This window comes from Hetaerina americana, unplaced genomic scaffold, assembly GCF_022747635.1.
Source record: "Hetaerina americana unplaced genomic scaffold, ioHetAmer1.1.p SCAF_265, whole genome shotgun sequence".
In the NCBI taxonomy this organism is placed as follows: Eukaryota; Metazoa; Arthropoda; class Insecta; order Odonata; family Calopterygidae; genus Hetaerina; species Hetaerina americana.
In genome coordinates, this window is record NW_027286836.1 from 259574 (window position 1) to 275831 (window position 16258).

General features: G+C 39.8%; 1 protein-coding gene across 1 annotated transcript in view; it reads left to right on the forward strand.

Moving 5' to 3' along the window:
• Roc2 (Regulator of cullins 2) overlaps positions 1-15899 on the forward strand; it is a 187801-nt gene extending 171902 nt beyond the window's left edge. The window contains exon 2 of the mRNA XM_071586842.1: positions 14759-15899. Within this exon, the coding sequence (XP_071442943.1) occupies positions 14759-15015 (257 nt within the window). The 3' untranslated portion in view covers positions 15016-15899. The remainder of the gene's footprint in view (positions 1-14758) is intronic.
• Positions 15900-16258: the final 359 nt, after the last annotated feature.

The following is a 16258-nucleotide window of genomic DNA, read 5'->3' on the forward strand; positions in this document are numbered from 1 at the left end:
TCACATAAGCTTCTTTCGCGTTATTCGTCCAGTTTAATAAACCCTCATTCATAATCTAACATTTGAAAGGTATAGTGTGAGAATCGACGTAAAGAAAACGAATTTCAGAGAGGTTGTCAATGAATAGGAAGGCTAAGATAAACATTTTCATGTTGAGGGACAGAAACTAGAACAGGTAGAATAGTTCATTTAATTATAAAGGCGGACCTAGTGTTTTGAACCTGAGAAGAATAATTTCGTTAGGTAAAGAAGCGTTTACAAAGAGTCGGGAAGTTGATGGGCACGCAGCCAAGGTAAACGGGTAAATAAAATACTAGGGAAAATGTGACTCAAGAGCGTAGTTGTTCATGGATCGGAAACTTCGGTCGTGGAAGTAAGATGATAAGCGTAGATTGAAGACCTTGGAGATGTGGTTTTGGGGGAAAACTGAGAATGCATTATGGAGAGAATGGAAAGCAGACGAAGACGTATAGGTCTGTTAAAAGGGAAAGGGAGCCGGCTGTTGGAAGAAGGCAGGACTAGTGGATGCTGGTGATATTAAAAGGCAATTTAATTCTGGAGAAGGCAATTGAGAGGAGGATGCTGTGGTATCGAGGTAGAGAGAGGAAAGGACCAGGCATTTAGGGTGTAATAATTAAGTGCGATCGAAAGTGTGCATAATTAAAGAATTAGTCATTGGAATTAAGTAGTCTTGGGTATAAAGATATTTATTGGCATGTTAGTTAGGGTTTGGGAGCACAATAATGTGTATTGCCCGGGTTCATCGATAACCTACCCTAACCCGGTACCTACCGCTCTTATGGACGATAATAATGAATAACAACGAACGCATCAGATTCACGAATCGAAATGAATTTTTTTATGAATGTAATAGGGAGGAAATTTGAGGGAAGGTCGTCATCTGTAAGTTCAAGGGACAAATGCATGTAGGACAAGTAAATAGGGATGTTAGACGGAAAGGTCAATCAGGGTTTTAGGTAGTTGGCATTTGGAAAGCTTGACATAAATTGTCTCCGGATTGAAACAGTGGTGATCGACTATGAGCTCGATAACTAGAAATGTGGGTGGAGGGGGGCCATTTCACTGTCACCCAACGTTAAGCAACTACGTCTCGCCATTCTTATTTCAATAGCTTCTTTAATTATTCGGTCCCAGTAACCACCGGCGCGGGCAAGTAACTTCGTCCCATCGAAGTTAATAGAATATGGAACCCCTGACCCGGTGGAAGACTCGAGAAATCTTCATCAAGAGGAGTAGTAAGATTCGAAGGGAGAGGTAGATGGAGAAGGTCACGGTTCAGTGTGACCAAAGGGAATTTCAGGGTGAGGAATATTAGAAGTTCCAAGCCGCTAATCCTGGGTAATATATTTTTCTGTAATGCCTTCATTCTGTTGGCATTCATTGCATGAATTTTGTAAACTGTAATGACACGAGCAGGAAAACATTCGTGCATTTGGCGCTGATAGACTGATTGCTTGAAAGGAAACTTTGTTGTGGTGACATCTATGTTAGGCAATCAATAACAATAACTTTAGGCTAACTATAAACAACTTATAATCAATTTTCGCGAGGAATAGCCATCATGGTGAAAAAATTATAAAATCAACTAAAATAATAAATAACAATTGTTTTCTTTGTCTCTCCGAGTATTTTTACTTAGAAACGATAAAAAAATGGCCTGTGTAGGACGGTTGGTCTTGATAGTTCACACAAAATTTTAATCTTAGTCGTTCAATCACAGTGATTCGTGCTAATCTTAAGTAAATAGCCGCTTTAAAAACAAATTTTTAAAGAAAATAATTCTGATTCTATTGTGCAGAGAAAGTGTCGTATCCATCCCCTGAAGCACCTACCCTTTCCGTATTACCCGCAAACTCTCAATGGCGTGAGTGAACTTAGCTCTCGGTCGCCTCCCCTAATAATTACTACCACAACTAATCTACATATTTGTTATCAATATGTCGGAGAGTCTGTTTCAAGCCGTGAAAATGATATCAACATTCACCAGAAGAAAACTAAAATTCGGATTTGTGAAAGAGAGATATATCACAACTCGCAGAGGGAAAATAGAGCAAGTGGAATCCCTCTAATTGGGCAGCGGTATAACTTGGGACGGAAGAATTTCGACCTACATCCAGCGAAGAATAGCTCAGCATGTAAGCAGGCGTTCATGAAGAATCTGAGGTTGTAGAGTGGAAGTAGTTGGTCAAAACGTTAGTATAAAGCGTGGCGCTCTCCTATGGATCAGGGACATGGATCATAGGAACAGTGAGCCAGCAAAAAATGGAAGACTTAGGAACATGGATATGAAGAGGAGATTGCTGATGGTGCTTCTGGGAAGTTTGGAAGAATGCTGAAGAGAAAGGTGCAATATGGGGAGAATTCCGTGGCAAAGAACTAGATGGATTGGACACACCTTGAGGCACAGTTGATTAGTTACTGGGGTATAATAGAGGGGAAAATTAAACGGAAGATCCCTCGTGGAAGATCAAGCGGCAAGTGAAAATACCCGTAGGACAAATCTAGAAGGTTGAGGAAGGGTGAGAGTGGGCTTTTTTAGAAAGCATCTAGGCAGGCAGATGTTACGAAGAAATAAATAAATAAGGAAAAAATAATGTAGAGCAAAGGAAGAGGAAGTTATCGCGATGGTCTCAAAGTGATTCCTTTTTTAAATCTAAAATTCCCCCACAACGGACCTAATGGACTTGTATTAGTGGTGGTGGAAGTATTGTGCTCCTCCCCTTTCCTCCCCACCCCTCTCCGAAGATGGAACTGATGATCCGGTGGCGATGGTAGACGTCGTCGCGACATCTCCAATCCATGAGCGTAATCTGAAATCGCAGCAATTGCGAGAGCTGGCGGGAGCGTGAATCATTCGCAAAGAATGATTCGGCACCGTTGCCTTTTCGTGGAATTTGGATACGGATCTCTCAGGATAAAAAAAAACTCTCCGACCGTAACCATGTTCTCCGACTACGGTGATGACACGCGCCGCTTATGTGATTCGTCTTATGCAACTTCGATAGAAACACTAGGCGATAGTTCAGGTTAAGAAGGTTACCAGCGTCTTCGGTCGTAAAAGATGACCGCGCTCGCGTTCATCTCGGCTTGAGTCGGCAAAAATCTTCTTTATGTGGTGAGTTGAAAGTTCTCCGGAGGCATTCCATTCGTCGTTGTTTCCATTGAAAGGGAGCGGTTTCCAGATTTTTCAATATTTATTTACCACGCCTGGGTGTTAATGCAGTTACAGCCGCACCTCAGAAACCGTATTTTATTTTCTTTAATCAGTGCGCCCAATGAGGGAATCATATTGGTAGATGGAAGCCCTGAGTATATTCAATACGGGGCTTAGTTCGATCGCAAGTAAAAGAAGATTATGTTTTAATTTTGAATTTTAACAGGATAACTATTTCTGAGATGATAATGTGATTAAATTTACTTAAAAAATCAAATTTCAAGTCTATTAACGTGGGAATGACGGCGACATCGTTCAGTTTTCAGCTTGTCAAGAAAGGAAATAGCGGCGTATTCAGTCATTTAGTGTAAGCATGATATACAATCAAACTTTAGGAGAATTTAAAGGGAAGCAAGGGTGCGAAAAAGGGAATGCTTAGATATAGTTGGCATCAAATCAAAGGTGTACTAAGAATAATCATGATATGGACGCGGGGGCAGTAGAGGAAAGGAAGGAAATTATTTTTGCAAACGGGAACCATTGGCTACAAGTGAAAGAATGAAAAAGTTATATGCTAGGTAGCTAGGAATTAATAGACAAATGATGATGTGACTGTAATTATCAAAGAAAAATTGGAGAATGTGAACAAGAGGGCGGGTTGAAGAATGTTGGAGGGAATTCAAGGGTGCGTGGTAGGACGTGCTGCACGATAATAGGGAAGGATCGTGAAGAACGCAAAGATATAAGGTATAAGAGGATTTCGCTTGGATGTAAAAAGGAAATGGCATATGGATAAGCTTGAGTTTTTAATTAGTTTGATTCTATGAAGGAAGAAGAGCTAGACCGAAAATGGATTACGTGAAATGAACGCCGATAAAAAGTTTGGAAGAAGTGCTATTTCCGTAATCAAAGGGTTGGAGAAAATGATGAAAGGAAAACTGAGACTTATATTTTTATCCCAGGAAGTTATGAACTGGAAAGTATGAGTACTATACTTGTAAAACCAAGAGCTCAATGATGCAGCTGGCAATGGTCGAAATAAGTACGAAATAGAGTGAAATACCATCATGGCGAGCGTCATTTGCGAGTGCAGTAAAATAAAGGAGAACGCAGTGTCAGTGAGGAGAAAGTCAGTAGAAAGAAAATTTGAGTATAGAATATCTTTATTTGTATCTTGAATCTTTGGAAGGCATTGGGTGTATTTGGGCAAAATTGGTAGAATGAGTAAGTTTATTGTTTTGGACCAAGGTGGTCAAGATAGTAGAGACAACGGAAAGAGAAATGCGTTATGCTTTTCTGACGGCTGAGAATAATGGTCATCGAAACAAGATGACGGGCGTAGATTAGAGGCTTTTGAGATGAAGGTGTGGAGAAGGGTTGGGAAGGGAAGTGGAAAGAAAGGAAAACAAACGAGGAAGTGATATGGATGTCGTATGGTTGGGGAAGGAGAGGGGATTGTTGGAAGTATGAAGAACAAGAAATGTAAGCGTGGAGGTTGCGTGTTGAAATATGAAAGAAGGAAGATACGACGAAACAGTTACCATTTATACAGCTAAATATTTGCGAATGAAAATTTTGAAAGCGTCGTAGAGAAAAAATCGTGCCGACGAATTGTAAAATAAGGGAGGATTTGTGTCTTATGTAGATAAATACAGGAAAAGAGAATAGCGGCTAGTATAGAAATCGTGTGGGTTCAGAAATTCAGTCTTAGGATGAGGGTGGATTGGAGAATTAGGGGAAAGTGAAGGAAATAGAGCCAGGAGGAGAGCAAGATGTGCGGCGTATGGCGTGGGAAAGAGAATACGTTGCTGATGTAAATTCAAACGTAATTCAAAAAGTGAGTGAATGAGATGTAGAGAAGTAAATCGATATTGAACATATTTTATTGTGAGGAATGCATTAGAAACAGGGGAGAAAAAAATAGAAAAATTCTTGAACGATAGGAAGGGGAAGAATAAATAAAACATGTCTTCCGCTAAATATATTTTGAAAAAACCCTTGATTACGCACAACACCTTTTCCATATCACTGAACCAACATAAGATAAAATGTTTTGAGATATTGTGCGCAAAGACGGACGGCTCAGTGAGCTGAAGTGAGTTGTAAGTAAAATGTTTTAAAGGTCTCCTACATCACTTATTAAGGTAACTTATTCCTAGTTTTTCAAATATATATTTTTAATGTGTATATATATATAATATATATATAATATATATAATATATATTATATATAATATATATATATAATATATTATATATATTATATATATATATATATTTTATATATATATATATATTTTATATATATATATATATTTTATATATATATATATATATTCTTCCTTGGAAACCATAACCGGCACAGGGAAAGGAACTGGCCCCCCTACCCTGATGTATGAATTTCACACGCCGTATAGGGCTTAGTACTGTGTGAACTCTACCATCACCTCCCAAACCGACCTTCGGGTTGATTACTGTGTTTATGGTTAATATATATGTATATATATATATATATATATATATATATATATATATATATATACACACACACACCAGTATATATGTGTATGTATATATATATATATATATATATATATATATATATATATATATATATATATATAGTATATAATCGTAAAATCGAAACGTAAAATAACAAATTGTGAGTGTCCTTTCTTTGTGTCTCTATATTCTAAAAATCTACATCTGTGTTTTTATATATTTGTGTGTCGCCGAAGAGCGTTCCATTTCGAAGATATTTTATATATATATATATTTGTATATATATATATATATATATATATATATATATATATATATATATATATATATATATATATATATATGTAGTCTATTAATTTTTTTATTTGCAAATTGACCAGGAAGGAGTGTGTCAAAACCTGGGTCGGTAAATTGGAAAAATTCATCTATAAACATATATATTTCCATATATATGAAAAGATAGCGTAGGGGGAAAACTTTTCAGACTTTCAGGCAAACTTCCAGGAACACTTTTAACAGTTCACGATGACGGTTTTCTGTGTTATTCAAACTCCAAATAATATAACACGGTTAAGTCCGTAAGTAATGATGGCGAATGAATGCTCGATGAATTTTGAAGACTGGAGACCGGAAATGAGGCGGCATTTGTCCACTTCCGGGAGTGCATCTATCGACCCTTTCGGGCCCGAAGCGTTTGCGTTTGCCATTTCTTCTCTTCCCCTATATACGTATCCCTTTCGCTTGGGGTGGGTGAGTGTCGGGAGGGCGTCTTCGAAGGCGATGTTAATGGTGTGAATTTTCTGGAGCGAGGCTGAAGAAGAAGAAGGAGGTGGGAGGGGAAGGAGGAAGAGAGATGGAGGGGGGGAGAAGGGGGTGGTAAGGAAAGAGAAATGACCCCTCCCACGCGTTATCTCGATCGTCCCCCATCTTGTTCATCACTCTCTCACGTGGACGACTTTCGCGGGTGACACAAATCTTTTTTTTCCCTCTTCTCCTTCCCTCTATCCTCTCCCACTTCCTACGTCCCTCCCTCCATCCACACTCTTCCAAGACGTTGCGCGTTTGTTTCCGTGATTCGGCGATGAACCGTTTCGGCCTATTCCGGGTGTATCTCCTCTCCCACTCTCTCTTTCTCGACGATCGATCAATGTGTAGATGTCCGCTAAGCTATCGGAAAGGGAGGTGACCGGCGATCGAGGTCATCCCCGGCACTAGAAGTAGGTGAATAATCACGCTCTGCCAATCACGAATAAGTACTCAACCTGAACGATTGTTTCATAGGGGATGGTGTAGATCACCTAGCTCATAAACTGGTCATTGAAATCCGCTCGTTCTCAGGGCGAAAAAACAGTGTAATCACTCGCTGCCAACCACCCTGACGGCGTGTGGCAGGGGGTCGCCAGCCATTTGGGTAATAACGAATTATTGGGCAGTTAGTTTAATTTTATTTCTCCGTATAGTCCTTTTCTCTTCTGTCTGCTCAATATAGCATTTCCTCACTCTGTCTGCCTATTTAACCTTCAGCATTCTCCTCCAGCACCATGCTTCAAAGACTTCTGTTGATATCGGTCGAAATTCTTCCACCCCGGCTTATACTGCTGCCCAATTACTGCTGAAGACTGATTACACTTGCTCTATTTTCACTCTGCGAGTTGTGATGTGCAGGCCCTGTATACCTTCTCTCTTCCACACTCAAGGATTTTGTTTTCTTCTTGTGGATGTTCATGCCATTTACCTGGAGCATACAGTTTCTCCGACGGATTGATGACAAATAAATATAGTAGTGGTGGTAGTAGTTAGTTAGGGGTTAGTAAGGGGAAGGTGACGGACATCTGAGGTCATTTGCGCCAAAAGGGATAGGTGGGTAATTTAGCCGGGTTAGGACGGTCAAGGAAATGATGAAGAGAAACTCGGAGTCGGAATTAGCCTATTGTCAAGGCACCAAAGGGGACACAATTTAACTTCCCATCCGACGGACGGTGTATTGCACTGGAACTGCTCTCCACAAGGCACATCGTGTAGGGATCGGGATACTACTGAAAAAAATTTATAACCGCCGGGATTTGAACCCAGGCCCCCGGTGTAGGGAGCTATTACATTAGCCACCTTAGCATCCAGATCCTCAAACAAAAACTAATCCACGATAAGAGTAATTTACCTCAGACATTGGCATCATACGAGTTACCTCGAGAGAATTAAGGTGAGAGTTCAGGTGTCGGCCGGGGTTTCAAATCGGGTGCTTCCTGTGGACACTCCTAGCCGACCCCAGTTGCGTTTTTTTCAAATACAGTCAGACAGTTATTCCTGGGGTGCAGTGAGGGAAAAAAGACCGACTCCATATCCTGTGTATGCCATTTTTCACACTCCACAGGGCTACGTGCGACGTAAGAACCTTCCTTGTCTTTCAAAACAGCCTTCAGGTCGATGACTTTTGGACTATTATTGCCTCAAACGCGGTAGTGCTTGGGTTGGAGTCAATTAACATGGAACAAATATAATAAGCATTACTGCCCGAGTTCACTGGTGACGGCACCCAAAATCTCTCGAAGAACAATTCTTGTTCATTAGCAATCAGTGCTCATTTGCAGATTTTTCCATGGTGGCCGATAGTTCGAGATATGTAGAATGGTGAAACGCAGCAGGAAAAAAATGTTCGTCATCTTCCTGGAAGGTTCAGTCCGGGCCTTTTTCACGAGATGAATATAATCTTCAAACGCGCCGCCGCCCTGGTTGGTTGCTAAGCAGCTTTCTCGACTGCAATTATGAATAAAAAGAGACGTTTCAGGCGTGATATGGTGGAATATCATGATTAATTAAAAATAGCAATTTTCCACAAAAATAAAATTTAATGCGACCGGTTTCAATGTTACTGCATCATCAGATGATGATGTAGTAACATTGAAACCGGTCGCATTAAATTTTATTTTTGTGGAAAATTGCTATTTTTAATTAATGCAATTATGAAGTTAGCGGGATGAATTCTCGTCATGGCGGGTTACCAATCCCTTGGAGATTAGTCTCTTGTGACTTTCCTAGTCGTTATTGTGATGCTTGCAAATCTCAAAGTAAAATGCTAAAACGGCTATTTTTTGAATGATTAGAATATTTAAAAAAGGAGGGCAGGAGGTTTCATTAATACGGATTGGTGTACCATAATGATTAGCAATCGAATCCTTAGTGAGAGCCAGCTACTTCAACTTACCATAATTCAAAATACGACGATCAAAACTGCTCTGCTGTTAGATTTTCTTGTATTTTTTTGCCTGTCTGGCAACATTGTTGATTTAACTGGTGGACCCTGAGATATTTGACGAATTATGGGAAATATCAATGGGCATTTACTGCGGGGCTGACTTGAAACACTTCCTTTTGTCTGAGAGAAATACGAAAAAGGATTTTACATCTTGTAGACCTTTAGGGTGGCACTGGAATGACTGAATGAATTTTAGAACTATTTTCGTCTCCCTCCTAACTATGAAAAATGAAATAGTCTATTTGTTATATACAGCGACTGAATATGTAAAATGTCATTACACGCCCGATATATGTAGTAATGTACGATTGGTATTAATTAATGATCGTCGTGTGATGTATGAAACACGTAAGGTTGTGACATTATTTCAGTTATATGTCGTTCAGAAATAGGCCTCTAGTAATTATATGTATATATATATATATATATATATATATATATATATATATATATATAACCATAAACACAGTAATCAACCCGAAGGTCGGTTTAGTAGGTGATGGTAGAGTTCACCCAGTACTAAGCCCTATACGGCGTGTGAAATTCACATATCAGGGTAGGGGGACCAGTTCCTTTCCCTGTGCCGGTTATGGTTTCCCAGGAAGACCTGGTACCTGAAAAATCACATGTATATATATATATTTAAAAACAATTTTTCTTGTGGTAGTTTGAGTTTCAGTGGTGCAAAGGGGCAATAGTCAAAAAAACTTCCCCCATTATAGACTCATTCTAGCTTTTCAAAAACGGTAATTGTAGACGGTCAACCTTTTAATATTTTGTATTATACATATTGGGATTAAGGGATCGTCGTTATGTATTTGAAAATTAACAGATTAATTTAAACACCACAATTTAGGTGAAAAGGTTGAATAATATCCATAACATCAAAAACACGAAGTGCACAAATAAATAGCGTAAGAGTTTGAAGAACATGTGTGAGAAACACACATTTCTTAACATTTTGAAATCCAAATCCACAGCTGTCTTCCTCAGAAGAGGGAATAGTATATGTGTATGTGTATATGTATGTTTGTGTGTGTGTGTAAGCATGTAATGAAACTTATTTACTTATAAGTTTTTATTAGATTCTGGAATAAACTACCATCAAAACCGTGTTTTTGGGCCCTGATTGTGAGTCCAGAGAAAGGTCCGTCGGGCCCCGTGGTAAAGAGGCAACTTAAAGGAAGTTTCACGCAAGTAGTAACTCGTTAAGCTCATTTTTTTCCGAATCAAAACAGTCAGAAAACACACCTCAAAGATGCTGCATTTGAATTCATGGGTTGAGTCACCCCGAGGTGAGAGCCACCTTAAACCAGTTTCACTTTTTAACTTAGCGTAACTGTAAACCTTTGAGCCAATGACCTATCTACCTCCTCTTCCAAGAGGGCTCCCTTGCATATCGATATATTTTTAAAATGCTTGATTGATCTTGATTTCAGAGCAATAAAATTGAAATTTATAACATATATTGTAAGAGCTTTCGTTTAATAACTGTTCCGAATGTAATGTCCTTTTTTTATTCGATTAAAGGTATAGCATTCTTAATTCATAAATATTGTGATTTTAGCGGATATTTCAATTTGATATCCTAATGTTTAAATTCTGACGCGGACGAATTGTGTGTCACAATCCAACACTCACAAAATAGATGACACGTAAGCGGGCCCTCGCTTTGTAGATTGTTTTTTTCTTTCGTCCTTCCCTGAGGCATACTTCAGGTCAGACCTGAAAAGGGCCTCAGAGGAGGCCGAGAACTCAAACAATCTGCAATGTGAGTGTCCTTTTACGTGTTATCTATTTTCTATGTTATTTTGTGTTCTGTTGTGCCGTCCAAATGTTATATTGCTCTCGTGAGTACTTCTGCATCATCATGTATGTGTGTGTGTATATATATATATATATATATATATATATATATATATATATATATATATATATATATATATATATTATTATTAGGTAATCTACCGGTTAACGTAGGTTTTTTGGATGGACGTAATTACTAATTAAATAATTTGTGACCCCTAGCAAAACACAACATCCTACTTTACATCAGGTCCCTCTTCAGCTCTGAGTATTTTCTTCCTCCCTTCATCCCGTCCAACATCCCTATCCTGTTCCTTCCCTTTCCTCGTTTGCCTAACGTTCTCCCCTCAATTACAGTCTTCAACATCCCGCTGCCGGTCAATACTCCCTTCAGCCACTTTTCCTGCCTCCATAGGATTTCTCCCAACAAACCCCTCTCTTCGCCCACCATACCAAGTACTTCCTCGTTTGTTTTCTTCTCTGTCCATTTCACCTTCTCCATTCTTCTCCACACCCACATTTCAAAAGCCTCCAGTCTACGTCTATCCTCCTGCTTCAATTACCACCTTTCCGCGCCGTTCATAGCTACGCTCCAAATTAAAGTTTTTACGAGTCTTTTCTTAACATCCTTACTCAAAGTCCCTGTCATCAACTCCCTCCTCCTTGTGAAAGCCTCTTTGCCTAGTGCAATTCTCCTCCTTACGTCCCTACTACTTTGACCGTGTTGGTCCAAAACACTACCGAGATACGTAAACTGTTCTACCTGCTCTAGTTTTTGCCCTCCTATTTTAATGTTAAGCTTAGCCTTTTTCTTTCTAGAAAATCGCATAACCTTTGTTTTATTAATATTGATTCTCATCCCATACCTGTCGCACTGAATTTCTAATTCACTCAGCAATGCTTGCAAACCCTTGGCTAACTGACAAACTAAAGCTTGGTCATCAGCAAACCTAACTGATTTTACGAATTCCCCGCCACTTTTCATGCCTACCTCAAGTTCTTCCCATGCCTCTTTAATCATTTCCTCTACGTAGAGGTTGAAAATCAACGGTGATAATGGGCAACCCTGCCTTACACCTCTTCCTAACACTGCCCAACCGGACTTCCCGTTCCCCACTCGCACCTGAGAAATCTGAGACATGTACAGGTTGCGGATTAGCCTCCTTTCCCTCCTATCTATTCCTATTTACTGCAATTATATATATATATATATATATATATATATATATATATATATATATATATATATATATATATATATATATATATATATATATATTTATATATCTTTTAATGTTATCGGGCACTTGGTGGCGATTGTTAGCCTTGAGAGAACAAAGCATATATAGCTTGTGAAATCCTTTTATCACCACGCAATTCAGTGTAAAGTAATTTATGTGGAAATAAACTGTCCTTCGCCATGCGTTCGTCCCTGCTCCCAAAAGCTCGTGTATTTTCCTCTTGGGACTTAGAAACACATCCGTTCCCAGTGAATGAATGAACGCCTTATGCCGTGGCCGTTTCGATCGCATCGCCGTCTTGCTGTTTGTCTTTATCCGGATGAGTCCATCCTTTCCACAACGTGGTATCGATTGGTGGTTTTTTTTTCGCTGTTAACATTCGACGTCGTTGCGAATGAATCTGCATGCATAAAATCCTTTTTTGAATGTTTGCTCGATTTGACCATAGCTATAGCCTTTTACATGTCCACTGGAAATATGGAGGCCCGTAGGTATCCACTGGTATACTGATTTATATACATAAATTTTACTTTACTTTTGGGAAATGCTGTATACTCATTTTGCTATTTCTTTTAAGTTTATAGGCATAATCCTCATATTTTGCCACGAGTTCATCTTATTCAACCCATGTGTCGTAATAGTTTTTCTACTTTACCTTTCACAATTTAATTTGTGTTAGTTTCTTAAGATTTTATGTATTTTTATTGTATTTATTTCCTCCTACGCATACTCTTGAAAGAGGCGCTTTCGCACAACGCTGTCTTGGATATCGCTTTTGGAATTTTTGATTTGTTTGCAGTTCTCCCACTTGTATCCATGGCAACAACGCCAACTTTTATGGCATTCCAGATAAGCGTACATTCCAAGATGGCGTGTTTCCTCTTACATCTGTTTTTCATTCACTGGATCGCTGTTAAATTGATATTATTCTTTGTATATGACATTGGAAAAGGGTTTGGTGAAAGGAGGGCCTATTTAGTCTAAATAAAAAAACACCACATAATACGTTTTATTGATTTTAATCATGTAGTTTTTGACGCGTCATCAATTTCCACAATATTCTCTAGGTTGGCATTCCAAAGTGGAAATCATTTAAACGTTAATGTTGCCGGAATATTCTTCATTGTTTTAACGGAAACTTGTGTAATTATTTGCCGCTTTAAGCGCTTCATTAAAAATTTTTTTCTGTGCATATTTTCCCCCCGATAGTTTCGGTTGTCCTTATCACTATTCTGAAGTGTGACTTCAGTTTATGCACTACTCTCGGAGCATCTTTGGGAGATTTGAAAATGAATCTACTCTCGCATGTCTCCGTCGTATATATTTCTACTGTTATCGTAAACAAATCTGTAAATACCGCTAAAGCATACCAATCTTAATAGTCGTCCTATCCACTGACTGACCGCAAATGGGAGGTATATTGCGTGTTAATGAATGTGGGAAGTGACCAGCTGCCGGTGGTTTTGAGATAAAATAATCTCCCGTAAATGAGAGATATATCGATCAATTATCGTTCAATAATTTCTGTACCATTCTCTCCTTATAAGTAAGGTTGTGGTGATATGCAGTTGGATTTTATCTGTCAATAAGGCTCTTGAATCTAATGCACCGGGAAGAACTCTGATGTTAAGAGCTTATTCCCGTCCCTTCTCCACGCAATATGTGCTGCACTGAAAGTGAAGGTCCATAGCATTGGCTCACTGGACCTTTTGGAACTCTCACGTGACGTAATTTCCCATCCACGTCGTTAGCTGCGACTCGTCCCGCAGGCGACGGCGTGTGGCCGGGGGTGTTTGAGGACGCCTGTCTTCAATCACACGCAACTCTGTGGAATCTCGATGTGCTAATGCGATCATAATGCAGATTGCGACGTCATTCAATGAAAAAGCTGAGTTTCTCATCTTTTGGTCTGGAATTATTTAGAATTGCTTGACGGTAGGACACATTGGAATCCAGATCAGCATAATACCCCGCAACCCGCTACAAGGGCGTGTGGCCGGTGAGGGGGTGTTTAGATCACCAATCGTAAAAGAGAAGGCAACCACATGCAAAAACTAACAAATTTATGTCAATTTACACCCACAGAGATGTAGTATATATTCATGCAAAAACCATTTTAACCCCTACGTATGCAAACACATAGGCTATCAACTCTCACACACATCCACCTACGAATATACCTTATGTCTACGCAGCGTTTTATCTTGTCCTGGCTTGTAAATCGAATGTATTTGCTATTTTTATAATGACTTTGATTTATAAATATTATGATTCCTGATTGTCCGGGGAAAGAACAAATATTGGTGACTTAATTGTACTTGAGTCTCTCTCGCTTATTTTTGTGGTCTTACCTACCTGAATAGTGTGGGGCCATAATCATTCCTTTGAGGTCATTGTGGAAATCGTTTGTCCTGAATCTTTCTTAAAGCCTTAATTCTGGCTTGTTCTCACCGCATCTCAAGTAGCTCTCAGCCTAATTCCCCTAAAAGGTTCGTTACACTCGTCTTCTTAACGTAACAAATTTTTTCGAATCTGGCTGGAGTTCCTTTGGACTTAATATCTAATTCTTTTAGCAAAATTTTCTCCTAGAATGGGGACGGATATGAAAATGCACGGTTTTTAATTGATAATTTGTACTGAGTGTGGGTTCAAATTTGAAGATTGTATTCGTTTGAGCTGGACTTAACTGAGAGATAGATAGCCCTTGGATTATATTCGTGTCTCGTTCCTTCGCCCATGTTTGCTCTGACTGATCCCGATCTCTTTCTCTTCCACCCGCAGACGCGTGCCTACGGTGCCAAGCGGAGAACAAGCAGGAGTCGTCCTCCGCGGTGGGAGGGGGCGGAACGGGCGTATTGAGTGGGGGCGCCGGCACAGGGGGCAGCGCCGTGGGCGTGGGCAGCGGTGGAGACTGCGTCGTCGTGTGGGGCGAGTGCAACCACTCGTTCCACTACTGCTGTATGTCCCTGTGGGTGAAGCAGAACAACCGCTGTCCCCTGTGCCAGCAGGAGTGGTCCATCCAGAGGATGGGGAAGTGAGGGAGCCTCGCGGCCGAAGACCCCGGAAGGCGCCGGCGCCCAAGGCGCAACGCTCCGGAGTCGGCCGGATATAAGATGTTTTCGTTAGCGTCATTTCCAACCCTTAAACTAGAGACGTGAAAGACGAACATTGTTGCTGCCTTTTCTTTCCTCGAACTGGAGGAAGGACATTGTCCACGCCGGACAGCCAGATGTTTTCCCAGAGTCAGCGTTTTTTTTTCGTCATCTTTTCAGCGACAACGCTGGTGGACAATTTTTACTGACAGTTTTGAAGATTTTTAATATGAGGAAAAAAGATCTGAGTTTGCCCGCCGCCAGCGAGGCGTAGTGAATTATTCTGTTTTTTTTTCGTTTTTTAAAGAAAATTTGAATAATAACTTTGAGTGTTTTTTTCCATTTTTTTCAAGCACTCCCGTTGTTAAGCGATGGGTTTCGGTGCTGAGCGTCGTTCGATGACGTGCACTGTGGATCGTGCATGCGTGAATAGGACGGCGTGCGGCGTCGGAGCGCGTCGTGAATCAAACGGAAGTGTCTCGAAGATGGGAATATTCTTTTTTTTAAAACTGTTATTCCAAATGCTTTTAAGGGTGAAAAAAATGTTATTGGCATCTCCGTATTTTTCTAAGGGATGAATTTTTTTTCTTGAAACAGTTTAAATATTGGATCCATCTCGAAAACCAAGATGGATTCGATTAAAACAAAAATCCGTTGGAACGAAAATGTTTGTTTGTCGATTTCAATTTCTTTCTTTTTTTGTTTTAGGCGCGCGCATTATTCTAAGTAATTACTAGTCGGAAGTGTTAACAGTTGTACGGTTGTGATGAACATCTAAACTTGTTATTTCCTTTGTGAACCCTTAAAATACAAAATCGTATTATTTTTCATCTTTTGCAGTTTTTGTTTGTTATTTTGATTCGGCGCCCAGCATGCCATCGAACCCCTACTCTTGGCTGCCATGTGCAGGGAACGCTTTGGGTTTATCGAGTACGCCGTCCGTTGGATGGGACGTTATAATTGTGTGACCCCTAGGTGTATTTCTTTAATATGTAAATTTGGTTAATGTTGACGTCGGGTTTCTCTCTCTCTCCACCCATTCCCCCCTTCCATTTCCTCTGAATACTTACTCTACCAAATTAACCCGCACTTCCATATGTGGTTACTTTGAATTTTAGCTCTCGGGTGTCTCTCATAATAAGAACGCCTGTTACACAGAAGATTTGCCATGAGGGATGATGAGGAGAGG